A 25994-nucleotide genomic window follows, 5' to 3' on the forward strand; every position below is an offset into this window, starting at 1 on the left:
TCTCAATTAGGTTGTGGAAGTAATGCCCGTAGCCTCACTTGAATGCTTACAAAGAGACAGTATATCGTCTTTGGGTTGTGGAAACAAACAGCTATCTCCCACTTGAGCTACCTTAGCCCTTATTGAATAACTTAGCTCCCACTGAGCCACTTAGCTCCTACTGAGCCAATGAGCTCCCACTGAGCCAATGGTTTCTAGACATATACTTGAAAAGATGTTAGAAACTATTTCTTTCCGTAACTGAATATGGTGTCCTTTCTTAGCTTTGATAATTTGTTTAGTATAACATTAGTCATTTGTGAAGATCTTTAAGAACTTTATAGGAAAGGATGTGATCCATCATTGTTCGAGTCATTTCCAAATGGCATCGAGGTCTCCGTGAAGTCATACTACATTCTCTGTGGAGTTATTTATGAAATTCCAATTTCATAACTTTGAGAAGATCACTCTTGGCTCAAGCTAACATTTCTTGATCTAATCTAGACGTTTTGAAATTACAATTTTATACTTCACTGAACTTTTGAGCTACTTAAGATTCAGTTTGTTCACTTTTGATGAATATTGTTTCAAATTCTTATGAAAACGTTGAAGTAATGGAATCCTCTTTAGCTTTCAGATTCAATTGTCTATTTCAAGCACTATAGCTCCTTTCTTCGTCGATTTCAACAAATAAGACTTGCTTTCCTTAGAACTATTCCGAATCGATCAACTATCAAGAGCCTATCTAATAGAGATTTGAGTACGTTCTTGTCGATGTGACATTGCTAAAAATGTTCGGAACACAAGTCATGTCCATGACTTGAACCTTGTGAGTTTTCATGTTAATGAAATCAAGCATCCTCGACTCATGGCTTAAACAATAATGCCATTTAAATAAAACCTCTTTTACTTTGAATGTGAGTCTATCCGTGTGTAAACGGATCGTTTGCTGATTATGGAACACAATAACCATTATTTGTTCTAGCCTAAGGTCTTTAAACAAAGCAGATGACCTTACAACTGATGTAGCACTACTTGCTTCATTCCAAGCTTGTAAGTCAATAACTTAGCTTAACTTTAATGGTTTGAGGTCACTTTAAAACTGGAACACTCAAGCAGTGTTCGATACTTGTGAAGATAATGAGTTGCTAAGTTTAACTACGATAACATGAACTCATGGGTAGAAATGGAATCTTATTCCTTTTCTTGTTTCCTATATTTCTTATCATACATCATCTCATAAATTTTAAGAACCATTTCTTTAAGTGTTTTGACTTTTATACTTCGTAAGGCATAATTAAGCATCTAATGCGCCGTAAAACAAAGTTCCATCTTTTCCTTTTAATTTGTATTTGAATTACTACATCAATGAGTTCTAATCATTTGTGTATGAAGTGAAAAGATATGTTGGTTGTCAACTATTGACAAATTGAGTTTTCAACTCAATACTTCATGTTTATAAAAACTACATAGTATTTTGAGTACATGATATCCAACCGTCCTTTCGGACTTAGTTATAAAAGTCACTTATGAGAAGTTGTATTTTAGAAATGCATTTTCTTTTCTTTGAGAACCATTCTCAAAAGATTTCCTTTACCAATCATTAGAAACATTATAATTTGATTTAGAATTCTACAAATATGAGTGCAAAGTATAACAATTTATCAAGATAATAACATAATAAGTTTGAAATTTAAAGCATTCATGCAAATTTCCAATCTTATTAAGCTTTTTATCCACACAATCAAATTTGTCCCTTTTAGGCGAGAATAAAACGATTCTAAGATTCCAAAAATCAATAAGTGATTAAGCATGTTTTGGCTTGTCTTAACACTTAATATTTTAAGGTAAGCAATCCAATTGCTAATAGCTCTAAGCTATTCTTGGTTCGATAAGTCGTCGCATTTAATGCTTCCTTGACGATAATCTCCTTTGCCACGACATCTAAGGACTCCTTACTGATATCATTAAGTTTAACCAAAACTAACGTATATGTAATGTCTTGCTTTAGCAAACCCATCAACATACCTTACTTCCCTAGGAAAGTAGTAATTCCTTGCTTTGGCATAGCCCATTACTATTCTCATTAGTTCCGTAAGTGTCATTTTGGAATGGTAAATTTAACTCAATATTCTTTTGGACTTAGGATTTCTACGTTGGTTGATTTAAGGAACTAAACTAATCATTAAACATTCGAAATCCTAAATATGCATCTAACATCGCAATTATATATAAGCATAAGCATAAATATAAAAAGCATAAATAAAGATGCATTTGGCAACTAGCATGACCCCTTGAAACTTGAATTTTCAAATCTTCAAGGGACTTCATTGCATCATCTTGGCTTCGTCTTCTTAGAAACGCCGTCTTCGAGACATCATCACCAATTATGCAGCTACTAATAAGACTAGGACTAATCTAAATATTAAGGTACAAAAATACTCAATGGCACGTAATCCGTATTTAGATTTACAAAAATACATAACGGAATGCAGTCCGTATTTACTATCCTAGTCGGGCCCCACTAGTTGCCATTTTGTAAAACCTGCATTAGAATATCTATTCCATTCATCCATTCACTTCTAAAGTGAATGGCCCATGCATTTTACAAAATAAAACAAGCAACAATGCAAAACATGCGCAAACTAGTAATTAACTTAGGTGGTTAATACGATTAACGCACCTAATTAAAACTAGTCAAAGTTGTTATCCGATTTTGTGAATTAGCGCAATAATAATAGCTCAAACGATTAATGAAGCTCCCACTAAATTCCACATCCAACTTACTTAAAATTAAACCAATTAAAATTAATTAAGCCGGTTAACCCAAAATTTTGCCAAAAATTATTTTCCAAGTGCCGGGAAAAACCGAGGCCTAGCTTCGTTTTAATTAAAACAAAACCGCAAAACCACAAAATAAAAATAAGAGAAGGTGTCTCGGGCTGACCAAGGCTAGCAACCCCATCCCTCGTGCGCACGCAAGTGCTGGGCGCTGCCTGGCAGCCCGCACTTTATGGCGCGCCTGGCTGCTGTTGTTTTGCTGCTGCCGCGCCATGGCACTCTTTGGCACACACGCCCTCTCGCACCAAGCTGCTGCTACTCGCACACACTCACGCACCAGCATGGTGCACTCTCTCGGCAGCAACATGCGGGCTGCACAAGCAGCCCTGCTAGCCGAGGGTGTGCTCAAAGCTTGGTGCCTCGATTCACATGCTTTATGCCTCGGAATTTCATTTCGATTTTTGTGTGTGACTTTAAAATTAACTCTAAATTGATTTTAGAACCAATATTAAGCAACATTAAATATAAAACAAGTCCAACTTAATTAAATTCAATTTTAGTGCACAAATCTAAATTAATTGAAGAACCATTCTTTAAATTATTTTTGGCTCAACTTGATGCAACAAAATTGAGGGCTATTCTCACAATTAATTTAACCAACATATATTAATAATGAGATTTGACAAAAAAGGTTGGAAAAATAAATAATCATCGAATGAAAAATTTATCCAACACTCACTTGTGCACATTTGAATATTGTAATTTTCCAATATGAAGAACAATAATATATCAAGCACAAGTATGAACATTTAAGATTTTAATCAACTCAAAAATGATTAAAATCAAAAATTAGATCATTGTGGATTAGCAAGTTAAGATCCAACCAAATAAACAATTAAAGATTGAATCTTTAACATTTTAGGGGCTTCAAAAAATACATATTCACCATAAACATTCACACTTCAAGCAATTAATTTGCAAAAATGTGAAATTGCAAGTTTATGTGAAATAAGAACTAACCAAATTAAGCACCAATTATGACTTCATAAACATGCTTAATGAGGGTTAAAATTGCTGAAGATTAATGGTATAATCAAACACATAATCCAACAATTTTATGCCATAATTAATCAAGATTTTAACATTTAAAAATTTTTGCCCCTCGAAAAACCACTTTCTGGGTGGATTTTGGCTTCTGGAAGATCATTTTTAATACTTTGTGGATGAAGAATGATTATGAACGTCGATTCCACCCAAAATTCACTAATTTTGGGTCAAAATTGGGGTTCTTTAGCCCAAAATAGCATAAATACGAGTGTAATCTAATTAAAACCGAGCTCCTAATCTAATTAGGAAGTAAAAGTAGAAATTTAAATCCATTTAAATCACCTTAATTATTTTTTAGTTGTAAAAATTAAATGCAAGAGGCTCTTATACCGTTGTTGGGTTTTAAGGTGTCCGACACCGCGTGGAAACAAAACCCGTTAATCGAATCGCATGCATAATAATTAAAGCATGCAAATAAACAAATAACTTAAACACAAAGAGAAGAGAGAGAAAGAATACTCACCTTAGAAACATTCTTCGCTCAACCGATGAGCTCGGACTTGAAAGTTTCTTGTTCCGCAAGTGCGAGAATCTCCGACGGCTCAAACCCTCGTTAACGAACCGTAACCGGCCCCTACCCCGTAGCTTAGACAGGGCTAGACTAAAATAATTTAGAGTTTACGAACAAAGGTTTTCTCTCTTAGGAGATCCCTTAAATTTCACCAACTCAAGTGAAATTCCCAATACCCAATGATGGGTATTTATAGGGAAATGTCCCCAAGAATTCCCATCATCTTTTAATGTGGGATAGTTGGTAAAGTGAAAAAAGACATTAATTAATTTAATTCTAAATTAAATTAAAAGGCATTACATTAATCAAATGACAAGTGTCAATCCAAGGGAGGGGTTAGATAAGGACCACAAACCCTCCCCTTGGAGAGCAAGCAAGCCTCAACAAACCTATGTGCACGACATGCTCCTAGCCTTGGGCCTTAAGGCATGCCCTGCTCGCAGCCTTGGCCTTTGGCTGGGCCTGCCTCGTAAGCCCAGCTCGCTGCTGGTGCTTGTGCCATTGCGGGCTGGCCTCGCTTGCTGGTAGCGCATGCAAGCGTGCTGGGCTAGCAGCCTTGCCACACGCAACGACGTGCTGACCTAGCACACTTGTTATGTGCTTGCGGGCTGACGCTGCTAGCTAGCCTACTCGGCCAGCGCACATGGGACAAGGCAAGTACATGGCTAGCAACCTTGTTAGCCTAGCACACATAGCCCTCGCTTGGCTAGGCCAATGCGAGGCTAGGTCTTTGCGTGTTAACTTGTTATTTGACTTATTTTCTCGTCTTCTCAATTTGTTGAATCGACTCGATGTTCGACGCTCGGCTTCGACGCTCTAAGCTCAGAATCCGAGATCTTAGTTCGTAAAATCTCTATCGACTTATATAATCCTTCGAATTAATTCGTCTCTTCGGTTCGGTTACACGATTGGGTGTGACTCAAAGGGTTCAGTCAAGATTAAGCTGTAACATTAATTATACATTAATATTACTTTTCGGAACTGGCCTCCATTTAGGCATTACGATGACTTGACCTTACTCCGAACCCTCTATCAGAATAATGCACTTGTTCGAAGGACACCATTCCTTTCACATCCCAGTACATAAACTATTATAATGAACAAACATTACTAGAAATTAATATGAATTAATATAAAAATATAAGTAATACATTACAAATAAAACTTGTATAAGTTGATCAAACATACAACACTAATATTACATTATTCTACCTAATAGTTACAATTTCATTAAATACTAGATCTAAACTATTGTGCCCATTTTTCTCGAACCACATTCAACTCGACATCATCATAAGCGGCTTTTCTTGCACAAAAATTTTTCAAAAAAAAAATGAATAAATGAGGTTAAAAAATTAAAAACAATCCTTAAAACAAATAAAAAAATTATCATTAATATACTCATATGTTGATATTTATGATTTGAAATCAATTAATTAAATATAAAAAATGGTTAAATTTTGGGAGCATTTTGAGCAAAAAAAATGGTTCAAAATCAGCGTACGGGGCTTCTATCTTTCATATCGTTCATGTTTTAGTCCAAATTAAAGAAATACCACTCATAACATCCTTAACATACTTATATTGTGGTTTCTATGAGTTGAAATCAATTAAATATGACATTTTACTAAGTTTGGGAGCATTTTAAACCAAAAATGGTTCAAAATTAGTCTAAGGGACTTGTATATTTACCATCTTTCATGTTTTGGTCCAAATTAATGAAATAACACTCATAACATCCTTAATTAACTTGTATTTTGGTTTGTATGAATTGAAATAAATGAAATATGACAATTTATGTACTTTTGGGAGCATTTTAAACCAAAAAGGCCTAAGGGACTTCTATCTTTCCCATCTTACATGTTTTGATCCAAATTAATGAAATAACACTCGTAACATCCTCAATTAACTTATATTTTAGTTTCTATGAATTGAAATCAATGAATTATGACCCTTACTTACTTTTAGGAGCATTTTGAGCTAAAAAGAGTTCAAAATAAGCCTAAGAAACTTCTATCTTTCCCATCTTGTATGTTTTGATCCAAATTAATGAAATAACACTCATAACATTCATAATATACTTATATTTTGGATTTTATGAGTTGAAATTGATTAAATATGACAATTTACTAAGTTTAGGAGCATTTTAAGCAAAAAATGGTTCAAAATTAGCCTAATAGACTTCTATTTTTCCCATCTTTCATGTTTTGATCCAAAATAATAAAATAACACTCATAGCATAATTTGGTTTCTATGACTTGAAATTAATGAAATGTGACAAATTACTTACTTTTGGGAGCATTTTTAGCCAAAAGGGTTCAAAATTAGCCTAACGGACTTCTATCTTTCCCATCTTTGATTTTTTGATCCAAATTAATGAAATAACAGTCATAACATCCATTATATACTTATATTTTGGACTTTATGAGTTTAAATCGATTAAATATGATAATTTACTAAGTGTAGGAGCATTTTAAGAATAAAATGGTTCAGAATTAGCCTAACGGATTCCCATCTTTCATGATCTGATCCAAATTAATAAAATAACACTTATGACATCCTTAATTAACTTATATTTTGGTTTCTATTTATTGAAATCAATGAAATATGACAATTTACTTACTTTTAGGAGCATTTTGAGCCAAAAGGGTTCAAAACTAGCCTAAGGGACTTCTATCTTTCCCATCTTTCATGTTTCGATCCAAATTAATGAAATAATAATTATAACATCCATAATATACTTATATTTTGGATTATGTGAGTTGAAATCGATTAAATATGACAATTTACTAAGTTTAAGAGCATTTTAAGTAAAAAATGGTTCAAAATTACGCTAAGAGACTTCTTTCTTTCCCACCTATCATGTTTTGAACCGAATTAATGAAATAACACTCATAACATCCTTAATTAACTTATATTTTAGTTTTCATGAAAAATCAATGAAATATTACAATTTACTTATTTTTGGGAGCATTTTGAGCAAAAAATGGTTCAAAATTAGCCTAAGGGACTTCTATCTTTCCCATCTTTCATGTTTTGAACCAAATTGGTAAATTAACACGTTTTGATACAAATTGATAAATTAACACTCATAACATCCATAATATACTTACATTTTGGTTTCTAACTCTTCAAATGAACATCCATCTTGGTTGGACGATTTACCCTTTCTGTATTCCTTCCCAAATGCTTGTCTATGACTAACTCCAATCCCACACCTTCCTAGTCCTTTCACATGCCCATGGTAATATTTTTTTTTCCTAAGGCCTTGTTAAGGCGTCCATACCACAATCTTCACTTGAATCGTTTCCTTCAGCATTCTCTTGCAAGTGCTCCAACAATTCCAATATATATATATATATACATATATGTATATATATACATATATACATATATGTATATATACACATATATATATGTATATATATACATATATATATGTATATATACACATATATATATGTATACACACACACACACACACACACACATATATATATATATATATATATATATATATATATATATATATATATATATATATATATATGAAAATAACATATGAGCGGTTACTATGAACAACACTTACAACAGAATTGGCTATTTACAAGGTTTCTGCATCCTTCGAAACAATAGCCCACGATCCATCTGTATGACGAGTTTGACGTGCGAAAATCCATCAAAGGGACCGGTTTTTAACCCTTTCACTCACTGCAGTGCTTGTCGAATCTGTGTTGCTTGAGGTTGAAGATTATGTTGGAATTCTATTGGTCTTACTCCAATAAATTCGAGCCCTCTCATGACTCTTTGCACCTAGTTTGTGGCGATACTTATTATTCTTTAATTTGTATTTTACTTGCCTTTTTCACTCATAGTCTGTTACATAAAGAATAAAGGATTGTAAGTAGTGTTGTAGTTGATACTAAGTATGCGAAGGTACTTACATAATATCTTACACGCCTTAAACTCATTTGCATTGCAATGTGTCTCAAAGTCTTTCCATTGCTCTTTTGTGATGTAACCTTTCATAAAGCTCCCAAGCTTAATGTCTGCATTAGGTGATTCAGGTAAAGGTGCACTTTCCTTAGTGATGAATTGGAGCGTGAAATTATAACTATCATTTCATTTTGGAAAAAATTGTTAAAAATAATCCCAACTTTCGCCTGTTCGCTCAAAATAATCCCAACTTTAGATTATTTTTAAATAATCTGAATTTTGGGGGTTATTCGCTTTAAACGGTCCCAACTAGTCATCTAACCTGTTATATCAGGTTACTAGGACATGTGGCACCACACGATTGGTTGACCTTTTTTTTTATTAAAAAATACTAACAAAATTAAAATAAACTCAGCCCCCACCCATGACAACCCTACCTACCACCAACCACGGGCTGCTTCCGGTGGCCCAATCCCTAACGCAAACCCAACCTCACGCTGGCGCCGGCTCCTAGACCCCCTCTCTCTCACGCCGGCGCCGGTGTTCCCACCTTATTTCCCCTAAATCACCTAACATCCACCGCAAAAAAAAAAAAAAAAAAAAAAAAAAGAAAAGAAAACCGAAATCTTAAAACAACCCTTAAATCCCCCCAATCTGCACTCCATCACCCTCGGAACTCTAGCGGCTAGGGTTCCGAGGGTGGAGGAGCGCCGATTGAGGGGGTTTGTGCGGTGGACTCTCTTTTTATGCGGTGGTGGTTTTGGGGTTTGTGAAAGGAATGGTGTCCTTCCAACAAGTGTATTATTCCGATAGAGGGTTCAGAATTATTGGATAGGTAATTCTTCAGTAAGGTCAAGTGATCGGAATACCTAGGTGGAGGCCGCTTCCGATCAGTAATATTAATGTACAATTAATATTACAACTTAATCTTGACCGAACCCTTCGGGTCTAACCCAATCGAACAACTGATCCGAGACGACGAGTCAATCCGAAGGATTTGATGAGTCGTCAGAGTTTTACGAATAAAGACGAAGGATATTGAGCTTAGAGCTTCGAGACCGAGCGTTGCAAGTCGAGTCGAATTTGAAATTCGACGAGACGTGAAATCAATCAAGTTACAAGTTCGAGCCTAGCCGTAGCCTCGCATTGGCCTAACCATGTGAGTGCTAGGATAGGCAAGACCCATCGCAATGCTAGTCGCAAGCCTAGCATGCTAGGTGTGCTAGGCCCATGCATGCTAGCTAGCCACCGCAAGCATTGCAACCTTGCGTGTGTGCTAGCACGCCATGCGCCCAAGCATCGCAAGGCTAGGCCTTGCTAGCATGCTAGGCGCTGGCTCAAGGCATGGCCTAGCTCTGCTTGCCTAGCCATCGCAACCACGCACCATCGCATAGAAGCATGCTAGGCGTGCTGCGTTATGCGTGATGCTAGGTAGTGGCACACACCAGCCCCAGCCATCGCTAGCCGCAAGCATCGCATACGCTAGCAGCGTGCTACGCTATGCATGCTTGCTAACCAAGCTGGGCCTGGCATCGCTGCACAGCATGCGTGCTAGGCATCGCATGGCAGCAGCCCTGCGCCTCGCACATCGCAAGCACCACACACTAGCCAGCAGCGTGCTGGGCTGTGCGTGTGTGCTAGCAAGCAGTAGCACGCTGTGCCTCGCATAGCAGCAGCGCCTAGCTTGCGTGGTCGCTAGCAGCATGCATACACTGGCTGGTTGCGCATGTGGGCTGGCTGTGCGTGTGGGGTGCTAGCTGGCTGGCCAAGCTGTCCAGCCTTGGTGCTAGGCGCCAGCTGGAAACCTTGGGAGCCAAGGCAGGCTGCCAGCCAGCCACTTGGATGGGAAAGGAGGTTTGCTAGTGGGGACCAAAGGGTGTGAGCTTTGTCTTGGGGAGCAAGGCTATGGTCCCCCCCTTTGGAAATGGTCCTCACCTAATCTCTCATCCTCCTTGTGCCACTTGTAACTTATTGATTGAATTGCAATTTTATTTTTACCTTAATTAAAATAAAATGGGAAAATTGCAAATCTCCCACATTGATTGAGAGTGGGAATTCAAGGTTCATTTCCATATAAATACCAAGGTTTTGGGATTTGGGAAGAACACTTGAGTGGAACTAAAAAGGCATCTCCTTAGAAAAGTGAGAAAACCTTAAGTTCGTAAAACTCTAGTTTTTATTGATCGGGTCCCGACTAACCTTTGGGACTTGTTACGTTCGGGTCGGGTTCGTGGGTACGAGCCGTCGAAGACCTTCGCATTTGTGGGGTTCAAGTTTTGAAGTAAGAGCTTGGGATTCGAGCGAAGCACGCGTCAAGGGTAAGAATGTCTTTTCTTCTCTCTCTTAATTGTTGTTTAATTAGTGATTGCATGCTTAGTCGCTTTAACTAGTGTGAGGGTCTTGGGTGGGTTTCCCTTCCGCGTAGAGTCGGACTCTACGAAACCCAACAGCGGTATCGGAGCCGCGCTCACTTTAATTATTGTGACTTATAATTAATTAAGGTGATTTAAAATGGATTTAAATTTCTGGTTATGCTTTCTAATTGGATTAGAAGCTCGTTTTAATTAGTTATTAATCTCGTATTTTTTACTAATTTGGCTTACGAGCCTAGATTTTGACTCAAAAATAGTGATTTTTGGGTGGAATCGATGTTCTAAATCGTTTCCGAACCTTTGGGGTTGTCCAGAAGCCTAAATCCACCCAAAAATATGTTTTTTGAGGGTTTTCTCGTTTTTGACGAAATTTTTTAAATCTTTTAACCTTGGTTTATTATTGCATGTTGAAGGTAGATTTAATGTATGTTTGCATCCCTAATCTACTGCAATTATAAACCTCATTAAGCATGTTTATGAAGTCATAATTGGTGCTTAATTTGGTGTGTTAACTTTTCACATAAACTTGTATTTTTCACATTATTGCAAATACATTGCTTTAAGTGTGAATGTTTATAGTAAACTTGCAATTTTGAAGCCCCCAAAATTTCAAAGATTCAATCTTTAATTGTTTATTTGGTTGGAACTTTGATTGCTATATTCCATGTTGAACTAATTTTTGGATTTAATCATTTTCGTGTTGATTAAAGTCCTTAAAGTTCAAAACTTGTGATTGAATTTTTTATTAATCTTCATATTGGAAGATGTAATTTTTCAGTTTTACACAAGTTATTGTTGGGAAAAATTTTCATTGGATGAAAGGGTTTATTTTTCCAACCCCTTTAATTTTGTCAAATCTCTTCATTAATTTACATTTGATTAAATTAATTATGAGTGTAGCCCTTCAATTTTTGTAGCATAAAGAAAGACCTAAATTGTTTTAAGAATGGTTCTTGATTAATTTAGGCTTGTGCACCATTAAAAAAAATTGAATTTAATTAAGTTGGACTTGTTTTAATTTCATTTTTAGCCTAAATTGATTCTAAAATAAATTTAGAATTAATTTTATGTCACACGAATAACGGGAATAAAATCCCGAGAAAAGGGACGCAAATCGAGGAAAAACACCCAAGCACCCCAAAGGCTAGCCGGGCTGCTCAAGCAGCCCACATGTGGCTACCTTAAGTGCGCACAAGGGTGCTCCACCTCACATTGTTGTTGCTGCTGTGTGGCTAGGCTCGTGTGTGTGTGCTGCTATGTGCGTGGTGTGTGGCGGATGGCTGCTGGCCGTGCTTGTGCATGCTGTTGGGAAGCGAGGCAGCAAGCCCCAGCAAGCCAACCACTCGCCTGCCAGCGCCAGCGAGCAGCCAGCATGCGTAGCACGCGCAACAAGCTGCTGGTGCCAGCAAGCGTGGCATGCGTTGATGGGCATGCATGTCAGCACCTAGCACAGGCAGCCGCATCTCCCAAGTGCTGCTAAGTAGCCATGGTGCGCATCCCACGTTTTTTGGGTGGGTCGATTTCTTGCTTGAATTGGGCTATCGGTTTTTGCAAAATTTTTCCGTTTTAATTTATTAATTATTTTAACGAGGCTAGGCCTTGGTTTTTCTGACTCTTGCAAAATTTTAATTTTGACAAAATTTGGGTTAACCGGCTTGATTAATTGGATTAATTAAGCTGGATGCGGAATTTAGTGGGAGCTTCGTTAATTGCATGAAATAATTGCATCTTAATCACATAAAAATGTTAAACAACTTTGACTAGTTTTAATTAGGCGCGTTAATTAGATTAACCACCTAAGTTAGTTACTAGTTCGTACGCGTTATGCATTGTTACTTGTTTTTCGTTGTAAAATGCATGGGCCATTCACATATAGTGAATGGATGAATGGAAGATATATTGTTTCACAAGTTTCGTGAAAATGGCAACTAGTGGGGCCCGAATAGGATAGTAAATACGGATTGCGATCCATTATGTATTTTTGTAAATCTAAATACGGTCTGCGTACCGTTGCGTATTTTTGTACCATAATATTTAGATTAATCCTAGTCCTAGTAGCTAGTAATTTTATTTCGGCGAAGATGTCTCAAGACGGCGATTCTATGAAGACGAGCCAAGATGAAGACTCTTGAAGATTTGAAGATTTCAAGGGGTCATGCTAGTTGCCAAATGCATCTTATTTCATGTTTTCTATATATAATTGTTCTTATATATGCGAATGATATGTTAGATGCATGTTTAGGTTTTCAAATGTTGCGATGATTAGTTGAGTTCACTTAAATCAACTAATATAGAAACCCTAGGTCCCTAAAATATTGAGCTAAAATATGTCATTCCAAGAACAACACTTACCGAACTAATGCGTGTATGTGATGGGCTACGCCAAAGCGAGGCATCACTACTTCCCTAAGAACGTAAGATATACAAGTTGTCTTGGTTAAGCTCAACGATATTGGTAAGGAGTCCTTAGATGTCGTGGCAATGGAGATAAAATGTCAAGGAAGCATTAGATGCGACGTTTTATCGAACCAAGAGTAGCTTGGAGCTATTAGCAATTGGATTGCTTACCCTAAAATATTAAGTGTTAAGACAAGCCAAAGCATGCTTAATCACTTTTTGATTTTTGGGATCTTGGAATCATTTTATTCTCGCCTAAAAGGGACTAATGTTAATGCGTGGATAAAAATGCTCAATAAGATTGGAAATTTGCATGAACGCTTTAAATTTCAAACTTATTGGTCTATGAATGGTTTTTCATTTCAAATTGTTTCAATTGTGGAAACATGTCTGCAAGTAACTCAAACAACCAGTTTTCATTACGCTCAATTCTCGACAAGGAGAGGTTGAGTGGGCCAAATTTTCTTGATTGGCAAAGGAATTTGCGTATTGTTCTCATGCAAGAACAAAAGGAATGCGTCCTTGATGAGGAAATGCCTGACACTCCCAATGAGGAGGTCACCCATGCTGCCCTTAACCGATGGCAAAGTGCCAATCGAAATGTCAAGTGCATCATGTTGGCCACTATGTCTCTGGACCTTCAAAAGACTTTCTTTGAAAAGGAGACGACTTTTGAGATCTATTCTGAACTTCAGAATATGTTACAAGAGCAGGCCCAAACTGAAAGGTTCGAAACCCACAGGCAGATCCTTGAGAACAAGCCTAAGAAAGGAGAGCCAGTTAGCTCGCATCTTCTTAAAATGATTAGATTATTTGAGAACATGGAAAGGCTTGATGCTGGGTATTCGACCGAGATGGCAATTGACATTATTCTCCACTCATTGCACAAAGACTATGATCAGTTCAAAATGAACTATTTATATGCACAACATGGAGAAAACTCTCACCGAGCTTCATAATATGTTGAAGCAGGCCGAGCAAACCCTCAAAGATGAGGGAAAGCATGACATGCTCATGGTGAGAAAAGGAAATCCATTTAAGCGCTCAGGCAAGAAGAGAAGCTTTAAAGGGAAAAAGAAGAAGAACTTTCCGCCTAAGTCAAGTGCTGCTAAGAGTGGAAAGGACAAGAAGATAGCCTCTTCTAAATCCGATTCCGAATGTTTCTATTGCAAGAAGAAGGGACATTGGAAGCGGGATTGCCTCAAATTCAAGGAAGATAAGAAGAACGACATTGTTTCTTCTTCATCGGGTATTTTTGTTATAGACTTAAACTTCGCTAGAAAAACATCATGGGTATTAGATACCGGATGTGGCTCACACCTTTGTTCCAATGCTCAGAGACTAAGGATAAATAGGAGGCTAGAGAAAGGAGAGGTCGAGCTTCGGGTCGGCAATGGAGCAAGGATGTCTGCCATATCCGTTGGAACTCCCAGTTTGTCTTTGCCCTCTGGGCTTGTTTTAGAACTTGACAATTACTATCATGTTCCTAGAGTTACCAAAAACATTATTTCAATTTCGACGTTGGACGCCAAAGGTTTTGAATTACGAGTTAAGAACAATAGTTGTTCATTTTATTTCGATAATGTTTTATATGGTAAGATATATTCAGAAAATGTTCTTTATGTGCTTTCTCTTGACAAACAAGTTTATAACTTTAATGATACCGCCAAAAGGGCTAAGACCATCGAGTCGAATCAAACCTACTTGTGGCATTGTTGTCTTGGCCACATTAATGTCAAACGCAACAAGAAACTTCTTCAAGAAGGTGTTCTTGACTCATTCGACTTGGAGTCGTTTGAAAATTGCGAAGGATGTCTATTTGGCAAGATGATAAAGAAACCATCCTCCAAGTTGGGAGAACGGGCAAGTGACTTATGGGGTCTAGTACATACGGATGTATGTGGACCAATGAGTACACCCGCAAGGCAAGGTTATCGATATTTCATTACCTTCACCGACGACTATAGTAGATATGGTTATGTCTACCTTATGTCGAATAAATCTGAATCTTTTGAGAAATTCAAAGAATTTCAGAGTGAAGTTGAAAATCAACTTGGCAAGAAAATAAAAGCACTTCGATCGGATCGAGGTGACGAGTATTTGAGCCATGAAATTTGACGATCACTTGAAAGAAAATGGTGTTCTTCCAGAGTTGACACCTCCCGGAACTCCACAATGGAACGGAGTATCCAAACGGAGGAATCGAACCTTGTTAGACATGGTTCGATCAATGATGGGTCTTAGTGAACTTCCTATCTCTTTCTGGGGACACGCACTTCTAACTACGGCACTAACACTGAACCGTGCTCCATCAAAAGCTATCGAAAAGACTCCATATGAATTATGGACAAAGAAACCTCTGAGGTTGTCTTTTCTTAAGATTTGGGGTTGTGAAGCATATTTCAAGAGATTAATTTCTGACAAACTTCACCCAAAATCAGATAAGTGTTTCTTTGTGGGCTACCCAAAAGAAACCAAGGGGTATTACTTCTACAATAAATCCGAGAACAAAGTGTTTGTTGCTCGTGATGGTGTCTTTTTTGAGAAGGAACACCTTTCGAAAATGACAAGTGGGAGGAAAATCGAACTCAACAAAGTTCGAGAGGTATAGCAACAAAGTCAACATGACAAAACTGACAATCAAAGTGCTTTAGAAGTAGTTGTTGACATTGGTCAGAGTCAAACCGACAATGCAAATGCTCAACCTATTATACCCTGTGTAGGTCGCAACGGCCAAGATCTCAACCAAACGGATACCTTGGTATTGTGTTAACCGAAGATCAAGACATCCTAGTTATGGATGGAGATGAGCAAGCGACATACAAACAAGCTATGACGAGCCCCGACTCTGCTAAATGGAAAGAGTCCATGAAATCCGAGATGGACTCCATGTCTCAAAATCAAGTATGGGACTTGGTTTATTTGCCCGAAGGTTATACACTTATCGGTTGCAAATGGATTTTCAAATTGAAAACAGACAAAGATGGAAATGTATCTATATACAAAGCTAGACTGGTGGCAAAAGGTTACAGGCAAATTCACGAAGTAAATTATGATGAAACCTTTTCACTAGTTGCAATGCTTAAGTCCGTCCGAATAATCCTAGCGATTGCTGCATATTACGATTATGAAATATGGCAAATGGATGTCAAAACCGCCTTCCTTAATGGGATTTTGGAAGAAACTGTGTATATGACACAGCCGGAAGGTTTTATTGATCCAAGAAATGCTGGGAAGGTATGCAAGCTTAAGAAGTCCATTTATGGACTCAAGCAGGGAAGCAGAAGTTGGAATCTGCGATTTGATGAAGCCATTAGTAAGTTTGGTTTTATCAAGAATCTAGATGAGTCTTGTGTCTACAAGAAGGTCAGTGGGAGTGACATCGCATTCCTAGTCTTATATGTCGATGACATATTACTCATTGGAAACAACACTAAACTGTTAGAGTCCGTAAAGGGCTGGCTGGGAAAGTGTTTTTCAATGAAGGACTTGGGAGAGGCACAGTACATATTAGGCATCAAGATCTATAGGGATAGATCTAAGAGGATGATTGGATTGAACCAAAGTACTTATATAGATAAGGTACTGGCACGATTCAACATGGAAGGGGCCAAGAGAGGGCACCTACCCATGTCCCATGGCATAACTCTCAACAAGAAACAGTGTCCACAGACACCTGATGAGCGAGAGAGAATGAGTCTAATTCCATATGCTTCGCTTATTGGATCGATCATGTATGCCATGACATGTACTAGGCCGGATGTATCGTATGCCTTAAGTGCTACGAGCCGATACCAATTAGACCCAGGAGAGGCACATTGGACTGCGGCCAAGAATATCCTAAAGTACCTGAAAAGGAACAAGGATAAATTCCTGGTCTATGGTGGCTGTAATGAGTTGGTTGTTGAAGGTTACACTGACGCGAGCTTCAAGACTGACAGAGACGACTCCAAGTCGCAGTCGGGGTACATATTCTGCCTTAATGGAGGAGCGTTTAGTTGGAAGAGTGTTAAGCAAAGCACCACTGCAGATTCTACAACTGAAGCCGAATACTTGGCAGCTATGGAAGCAGCTAAGGAGGCAGTTTGGATTCGTAATTTCATTGGTGAACTTGGTGTTGTACCCTCAATCAAGGGTCCAATAGACCTCTATTGTGATAACAATGGAGCTATTGCTCAGGCTAGGGAGCCAAGGGAACACTAGAATGTCAAACATGTCAAGCGGCGATTTCACATGATAAGGGAATGGAAATCCGAAGGTGAAATCAGAATTTGTAAGTTTGGAACGGACGACAATGTAGCCGATCCTCTGACTAAACCTTTGTCTCAAGTGAAGCACAACAAGCACGTTGAGGCAATGGGAATCAAGCACATTGGAGATTGGCTTTGATTTCCCTATATAGATGTTTTAATTAAACTCGATGTTTTAATGTAAAACACTATGTTAAACCATTCAATTTTGGAGCAATTAAATTTTCTACAAATTTATGATTACTCCATATCTATTTAATTGTGGTTTAGAATTATATAATGAGTCCATTAGATTTTGAGAATATTCAAAACAGGGTATCAAGACCATATCTTGGATAAAGAAACACCTGTTAAGTGAACATTGAATATTTTAATCGAAAATTATCCCTAATCGAAGTCATTTAAACGATGGACGATTAATGACCACTTAAGATTAGTGTGTAGTATGATTTATAGCACCGTTTCTTGTGCTACAAGGACATGATAGACATAAATCATTTGCACAGGTACTAGTTTGGAACTATACCGGATAGACCTATGAGAATACTATAAGAGATATCAAATCGTCATAAGTATATTTCTCATTATAGCTATCGGAACCTTTTTCCTCGACCATGAGTATTGCAAGTTCTCTTGTTTGAGTACTAGTCGTTTTGATGTTGTCAAATGTCTGCCGTAAATGGGGATTATAACGGCAGCACTCAGGCGACTAGGTCCTCTTAGTAAGGGAAGCTTATAGTACAAGACTGGGAATGTCCCCCTATTAACAATAGGGAATATGTATTTGTTGTTTACAAGGCCTCTCGATGAGCGAGACTGTGAAAATGCATGGCCGTGCTAAGATGGATTAGAAATTATCTGTTTATTGACAGTCGAACTCGGGAATGGAGAAACACTTCTGGACGTAATAAGGAAGACGAAGAATCTTACCTTATAGTTCATGAAGAGACATTAAGCGACATAGGAAAGGGGCTATACACACATTCCACACTTGTCCGTAAGGACAAGTGGGAGATTGAAAGGAATGGTGTCCTTCCAACAAGTGTATTATTCCAATAGAGGGTTCAGAATTATTGGATAGCTAATTCTTCATTAAGGTCAAGTGATCGGAATGCCTAGGTGGAAGCCGGTTCCGATCAGTATTATTAATGTACAATTAATATTACAGCTTAATCTTGACTGAACCCTTCGAGTCGAAACCAATCAAACAACCGATCCGAGACAACGAGTCAATCCGAAGGATTTGATGAGTCGTTAGAGTTTTACGAAGAAAGACGTCGGATATTGAGCTTAGAGTGTCGAGACCGAGCGTCGCAAGTCGAGTCGAGTCGAATTTGGAATTCGACGAGACGTGAAATCAATCAAGTTACAAGTTCGAGCCTAGCCGTAGCCTCAGATTGGCCTAGCCATGTGAGTGCTAGGCTAGGCAAGACCCATCGCAATGTTAGTCGCAAGCCTAGCATGCTAAGCGTGCTAGGCCCATGTATGCTAGCTAGCCACCGCAAGCATCGCAGCCTTGCATGTGTGCTAGCACGCCATGCGCCCAAGCATTGCAAGGCTAGGCCTTGCTAACATGCTACGCACTGGCGCAAGGCATGGCCTAGCACTGCTCACCTAGCCATCGCAGCCACGCACCATCGCATAGCAGCATGCTAGGCGTACTGCGCTATGCGTTATGCTAGGCAGTGGCACGCACCAAGTCCCAGCCATCGCTAGCCGCAAGCATCGCATACGCTAGCAGCGTGCTACGCTATGCATGCTTGCTAGCCAAGCTGGGCCTGGCATTGCTGCCCAGCATGCGTGCTAGGCATCGCATGGCAGCAGCCCTGCGCTTCGCACATCGCAAGCACCACACACTAGCCAGCAGCGTGTTAGGCATGCCGGGCTGTGCGTGTGTGCTAGCAAGCAGCAACACACTATGCCTCGCATAGCAGCAGTGCCCAGCATGCGTGGCTCGCTAGCAGCACGCATGCACTGGCTGGATGCGCATGTGGGCTGGCTGTGCGTGTGGGGTGCTAGCTAGTTGGCCAGTCTGCCCAGCCTTGGTGCTAGGCGCTAGCTGGTAGCCTTGGCAGCCAAGGCAGGCTGCCAGCCAGCCACTTGGATGGGAGAGGCGGTTTGCTAGTGAGGACCAAGGGGTGTGAGCTTTGCCTTGGGGAGGAAGGCTATGGTCCCCCCCCTTTGGAAATGGTCCTCACCTAATCTCTTATCCTCCTTGTGCCACTTGTAACTTATTGATTGAATTGCAATTTTATTTTTGTTTTAATTAAAATAAAATGGGAAAATTGTTGAGAGTGGGAGGTCTAGGTTCATTTCCCTATAAATACCAAGGTTTTGGGATTTGGGAAAAACACTTGAGTGGAACTAAAAAGGCATCTCCTTCGAAAAGTGAGAAAACCTTAAGTTCGTAAAACTCTAGTTTTTATTGATCAGATCTCGACTAACCTTCGGGACTTAAATCGTTCAGGTCGGGTTTGTGGGTACGAGCCGTCGGAGACCTTCGCATTTGCGGGGTTCAAGTTTTGAAGTAAGAGCTCGGGATTCGAGAGAAGCACGCGTCAAAGGTAAGAATGTCTTTTCTTGTCTATCTTAATTGTTGTTTTATTAGTGATTGCATGCTTAGTCACTTTAATTAGTGTGCGGGTCTTGGGTGGGTTTCCCTTCTGCGTAGAGTCGGACTCTACGAAACCCAACAGTTTGAGGAAGTGGGGAACAACCGATAGGGGAGAGGCGCCGTGGCGAGAGGGAGATCTGGGTGTGCGGCAAAGAGTAAGGGCGGGAACAAGTCGAAGTGGACTGATGGGAATGGTGGCCAGTGGGTGGTGGGTGGTGGTTGGGTTTTCGTGGCTGGGGTTTTTCTTATTTTTAAAAGTTTTTTTTAATTTTTTAACATATCAGGTGGTGAAACATGTCACTAAACAAAAAAAAAATTACCTCTTTAACAGGTTACCGGTCAACTGGATCATTTTGAGCGAATAACCCCCAAAGTTCAAATTATTTAAAAATAATTCAATAATGTTGGGATTATTTTGAGCGAACCTGCGAAAGTTTGGATTATTTTTAACAATTTTTCCTTTAATTTTGAGCTACAAGATATTTATATCTCAATTACCTTAGTCTCCTCCCATAAGTTTTGCTTTTGAAATTTATCCATCTTTGGATATCCCTTCACATTAATGTCAATTTTTTAGCACTAGTACCAAGTTGTTTCCCATAAGCAAGTTCCCTCTCTTCGGTAGGCATGTCAAACTCATCAAATTGGAGGAACATACGTGTAGTTCTTTGGACTTCTTCTTTAGATGGGCCTCGTCCCTTTCTTGTATATGATTTTCCATGGGAAGTGGAGGCATCCATGTCACCAGATTGTCCATGTTGAGCATGATCATCTATGTTTTCTTCCACTATTTTATGCCCTACACCTGCATGAGGAATTAAATTATAATGTAAACACTTTATAATAAAGCAAGTAATGATTTAAATATACAAATTTAATAATTTCAATATTTCTATTAAAAAAATGCACATTTATTGTTCAAGGAATTTGATAACACAAACCTCAGCTGTAGTACATCATAGGAACCTCCACTCCTTCCTCACGATCATACTCTTCATCATCAACAATATCTTCCCCTTATTGTAGAGGTTGCACTCCCATTGTTAAAGGTGGGATGCCATTAAACTGGTCATGCTCTTATTCGTCCACAAGAACTTCAAGAACTTCAACACCCACAATTTTACTTTTGCCTTCAACTACAACACGCCATTGCAGATCTATATTATCCTTGATGTAGAATATTTGTTTCGCTTGTGACGCTAATTTTAACACCCTAAAAATTCCTTCCTTTTAAAATACCTTCTTGACCTTTTTAAAATACAAAATAGGAAATTCTAAGACATTACCGCCACCATAATAACGGATAAGGCAATTAATCAAAGACACACAGCTGAAGTCTCACTTCAAAAACCAATTAACACAACTTTAAAAGTCAAACCAAATGGAAGTAAAATCAAACCAATGTCAAACGAAGTCAACCTACAACTTGGAACCATTGTAGGCCCTTTCAAAACCAAACTAAGTATATAAAACATTGCATTAGTCTCACAAGCAATCATAAATAATATTCAAAGCAAATAAAACACATCATATTCTTATGGAAACTAGACTAGGTTCGCTCTTTACTCATGCCTATCATGAATATGCTTCATCACCTGAAAAGCTTCTCTTTACTTTTTCCCCACTACTCGCCATTAAAAATGGGTCGTCGTAGGGCCAAGATAAAGACAAGGCCAAACAAACATACAACACACAATCAGCAATGCTGAGTACATAAGCGTAAACGAATCACACTAACATGCTTACATCCTAGCATCACACAACTTACCTTGTTGCACCTATTTACAAACATACAACATACAACACAATCAATGGATAATCAAAATTGCTTATTTAATTTGATTACGCATCGAACGGGTTTCCCACCAAATCCCTGCCCTAAATAAATTGCGATAAACTACTCCGGGAGCTAACCGAGTAGGCATAAATGCCACAGTAAAGTGACGGACCTCCTGCGCATAATAACAAAAGGAAAATACAACGTCTTGTATTCCTTGTAGAAGCTATGGCTAAATATAAAACCCCATAACTCCCCCCATGACAGAGGGTCTAAACACGGTCGTTAAATGCTTAAAACCTTATCAACAAAACTTATAAACACTCGACCAATCCTAAACGAAGTATAGGGTAAGTCAAGGATCAAACCATGAGGAATGGGAGAAAGGTTACTATAGCCTAAGGTCAGGCTATTTCGAAGAATAAGAAGGATGTTGAATATGATTAACTATGGTCACAAACAACTAGACTAAAGAGGGAATTCAATATCAAAAGCACTAAGGATTAGGGTCTACATACAATCTTGATAGTTATGCCAATTGAGGGGAAAATTGATTAACCAAATGTTGTAAAGGAGGATAGTAATTGCAATCAAGAGAATTCAAAAGGTTATCTCCTAGAAGTCAAGCTAGGTTTCCTCTGTGAATGACTAGCAAGAAGAATCACAAATCAAATTCAATCAATAAATGCAATCCCTAAATCAAGGGTTCATGTCATTAGGAATCACAATGCAGTCTAGCTTGAAAATCAAGGTTAGCTACTCCTTAACAATTCAACCACCTGCACAATTCTACCAACCAATTTAATCACATCATTTAATCAATCAAAATTCACCAATTAGCAATGATCCATCATTCATGTATGCTTCACCATCACCCTAGCAAGGAATCTACTCACTAAGCATGTTGAAATTAAAGAACCAAACTAAACTAATCATTAAAGTCATCATCATCATTGCAAATCAAACAATAAAGAATCAAACTAATCAATAAACTTGAAATTGCAACAAATAATAAAAATCAAATGCAAAAGATTGAATTAAGAAGAAGAAGAGTCTTACCAACTTTGATCAAATCAAAGAAATTGTGCTTGCATTCAAAGTAGAAGGAAATCAAATGTAGAAATCATCCAATTCTCTCAAGTTTCTCTCTCTAAAATCTAAGAACTAGAAAACAAACTTTAAAACTTCTCTCTTTAGCCTCCTTCAATGAATCAGTGAGAATTAACTCTCCCTGAAATAACTAACTAAGGAGAAATAAAGTAGACATCCAAAAGAAACTTGTACAGACGTGCTCTCTCTCAGAATGCGCGGTCACGAAAAATGGGGTATGGAACAGGGAGCTCAGGTGGCGCGCCCGCGCATGGAGTCTGCGCGCCCGCGCCCGATGAATGCGCGCTCGCGCCATTGGAACAGGGGACTTCCTCCGTGCGTTCTTCAATGCAAGAGGTGCGCTTCTCTTGATCGACATTGGGGATGGCAGTCCCAAAATGAGTTTACTGTGGGTTCAACATCATATTTTCATGTGAGCGCAGCATGAGGGCGCAAGCATCAAGTCTTGGAGTAAGCCATCCCTTGCTTTGGGAGCTATATGAGAGCTTCCACCTTGCACTTTGAGCATCTTCTAACTCGAGGAATCACCATGAAGGGCCTTGGACCTCACCTTAGACCTGAAAATAAGGGAAGGAAAACAAGTAAAAGAGAAAAGATGATAAATTCCACGAACATACAAGAAAAAGGTAGAAAAGACTAGAATGAGACCAACTAGAGAATAAAAGACTAAAACTAAGGGAAAAGGCATAAAGAAAGCTATTAAAGCAACTAAATCATCCCAAAATAATGCCATTTATGGCACTCATCAAACTCCCCCAAGCTAAACTTTTGCTCGTCCTCGAGCAAAAACAAAAGAAAGTAGGAGTAGGATGAAAGATTTATTCAAATAAGAAAAAGGAGAAAAAGGGGACAAGAATATACACTAACTCACTTTCATAGGAATCACGGTTGGTTTTAGCTACAACAAGCCCTTAAAACCCCAAAGTCGACAATGAGGACGAGTGAGGTCTCGTAAGGGTTTCCAAAGAGCTTAACCCATAACTCTCAAAGTAAAACGAGGCAAAGCATTAAAGGAAAAATAAAATCAAAAAGGAAAAATAACACAAATGGTTTTGAAATGGACCTTTGCAAATGACCAAATACAAATGAATGCACAACTTCCTAAACAAATAAGGGAATACACGTTCCAAGATACCCGAGGTTGATTAAAACATAAAATATGCTAAGCATAGAGAACTAATTAGACACAATTCACCTTCATCCCAAATAATCTTACCGCGTTCTCCTTACTAGTTTCAAATCCACCTTAAGTGAGGATCTCAATGATTCCTCGAAGGAACCGGAAAAGAAGAGATTCTAGGGCTACTCGACATCTTGACTATGCAAGCCGCTCCATAGGCTTGACTCCCATCTCCCTCCACCGACTTATGACTCAACCATAAAGGTCAAAAGGTTTGGAAAGGGTTATAACGTATAGGCAAAAAGGGTAAAGATAAGCTAAAATTTGAAAGTTGGTGGTATACCTAAATTGTGAAGCAAAGGGTGATCAATCCTCAACACTGTAATAAAGTAATCACCAAACAAAAACACCAACACCCCCAAGCTTATTCAAAGCAAAAATCACAAACGTATGTACAAAAAGAGTAAGAACGCTTCCCCCCAAGCTTAAATGGAGCATTGTCCTCAATGCTCTAAACTAGGGAGATCACACTTACATCAAAATATTTTTGCTTTTCATTTTTTTTTCATTTTTTTTTTTGGTTTCATTTTTTTCTTAAACATTTGCTTTTGCTCTTGATTATACTTTATTGCCTTGTCCTCGCCTCTTTTAACTATAGATGACTTTTTCAACTTGAATTCGCCATTATTCACACACTTTATATACAACACATACTTGCTTAGCAATAGAACCAAAAAACCATGCTCATATTCCCATAAGCACCAAAAAACTATGGACTAATTGCTTCACAAAAACCAAAGATGGGAGCAAATATGAAACAAATGGCTCAAAAGCTAGTGATATGGCTAGAAAAGAGGGTATACGGCTCAAATGGTTAGCAAGAAAGCAAATGTAAACCCAAAACCAAAAATATAAAATCCATTCCTAGAAAAGGAAAAATTACCACCCCAAAAAGATACCTTTGTCATTCTAAAATGGTTCGGTTGCGATCTCGGGAGATAAAAGTCAAGTTCTAGATAAAGTAAGCGATAGTCAAGGGTCCATGTACAGCTCAAACAATAAAGGTTGAAGGCTAGAAAAATGAAACCTCACATGGTTGTAGCAATAACTCACTATTAGCTTCAAATCCACTATAGGAAGCAACACCTTCTTACCACAAACAAGTAGACTAGGGCTTCAAGGTCCCAAAAGTTCTAAACACACTATCTTAGCGTACTCTATCCCAGAGTCAACCAAGCATATTCTCAAACCGTGCATACCATTACCATATAGGAAGTCATTCATTCAAAAATATAAGTCCAAATGGTATTATGTCCAATTCATAAGCGAATGTAATGAGAAAAACAAATAATGCCTCAAACAAAAATCTTTATGGAATTTTTTTATATTCAAAGGGAATAGAAAGAGAAAAGAAATGAAAAGAAGAAAGAAAAGGATAAGAAAAAGAAAAGAAGAGGAAAAGTAAAAGAAAAGCACAAAGATGCATGCAAAAGCATATAAATCCCAATCGACAAACAAGTGGTCATTCGTCTACAACGTCAATGACCCTAGACACCTTTACGGAGTTGATAGCAAACATCCTCGAATCGTTCAACTCTTCCTAAACTATTCATAATCTAAGCAAACAAGAAAGAATTAAAGAGAGAAAAATAGAAAGATTTCACCAAATGATCCAAGCTAGACTTTTAAAGGAAGCGAAAAGAAGCTTACACCTCCATGTTGCTCCAAGAAGCATAGCAAAATCTATATGGCAATGTGAGAAGGAAAATAGACTATACACAAAGAAAAATGTTATTAACTTCAAAACAAAAACGACAAAATAAAATTATACACTAATCTAAAAAGAATTTGGATTTGAGGGATTTGGATTCATGGGTTTGGATTTAAAGGGAGCATAATCATCATCATTCAAATCATCATACAAAATTATCAAAAATCATCATATCATCAAAGCTTCATCATCATCACAACAACAACCAACAAAAGCATCAATTGCAAAGGAGAAGCATCATGTAAAACCAACACAACAAGCATATAGAC

General features: G+C 38.2%; 1 protein-coding gene across 1 annotated transcript in view; it reads right to left on the minus strand.

The window, feature by feature from the left end:
• LOC110685143 (DNA repair protein XRCC3 homolog) overlaps nucleotides 1–20487 on the minus strand; it is a 29682-nt gene extending 9195 nt beyond the window's left edge. The window contains exon 1 of the mRNA XM_021861606.1: nucleotides 20446–20487. Within this exon, the coding sequence (XP_021717298.1) occupies nucleotides 20446–20487 (42 nt within the window). The remainder of the gene's footprint in view (nucleotides 1–20445) is intronic.
• Nucleotides 20488–25994: the final 5507 nt, after the last annotated feature.

The sequence above is a fragment of the Chenopodium quinoa genome, unplaced genomic scaffold (assembly GCF_001683475.1).
Source record: "Chenopodium quinoa cultivar QQ74 unplaced genomic scaffold, ASM168347v1, whole genome shotgun sequence".
In the NCBI taxonomy this organism is placed as follows: Eukaryota; Viridiplantae; Streptophyta; class Magnoliopsida; order Caryophyllales; family Amaranthaceae; genus Chenopodium; species Chenopodium quinoa.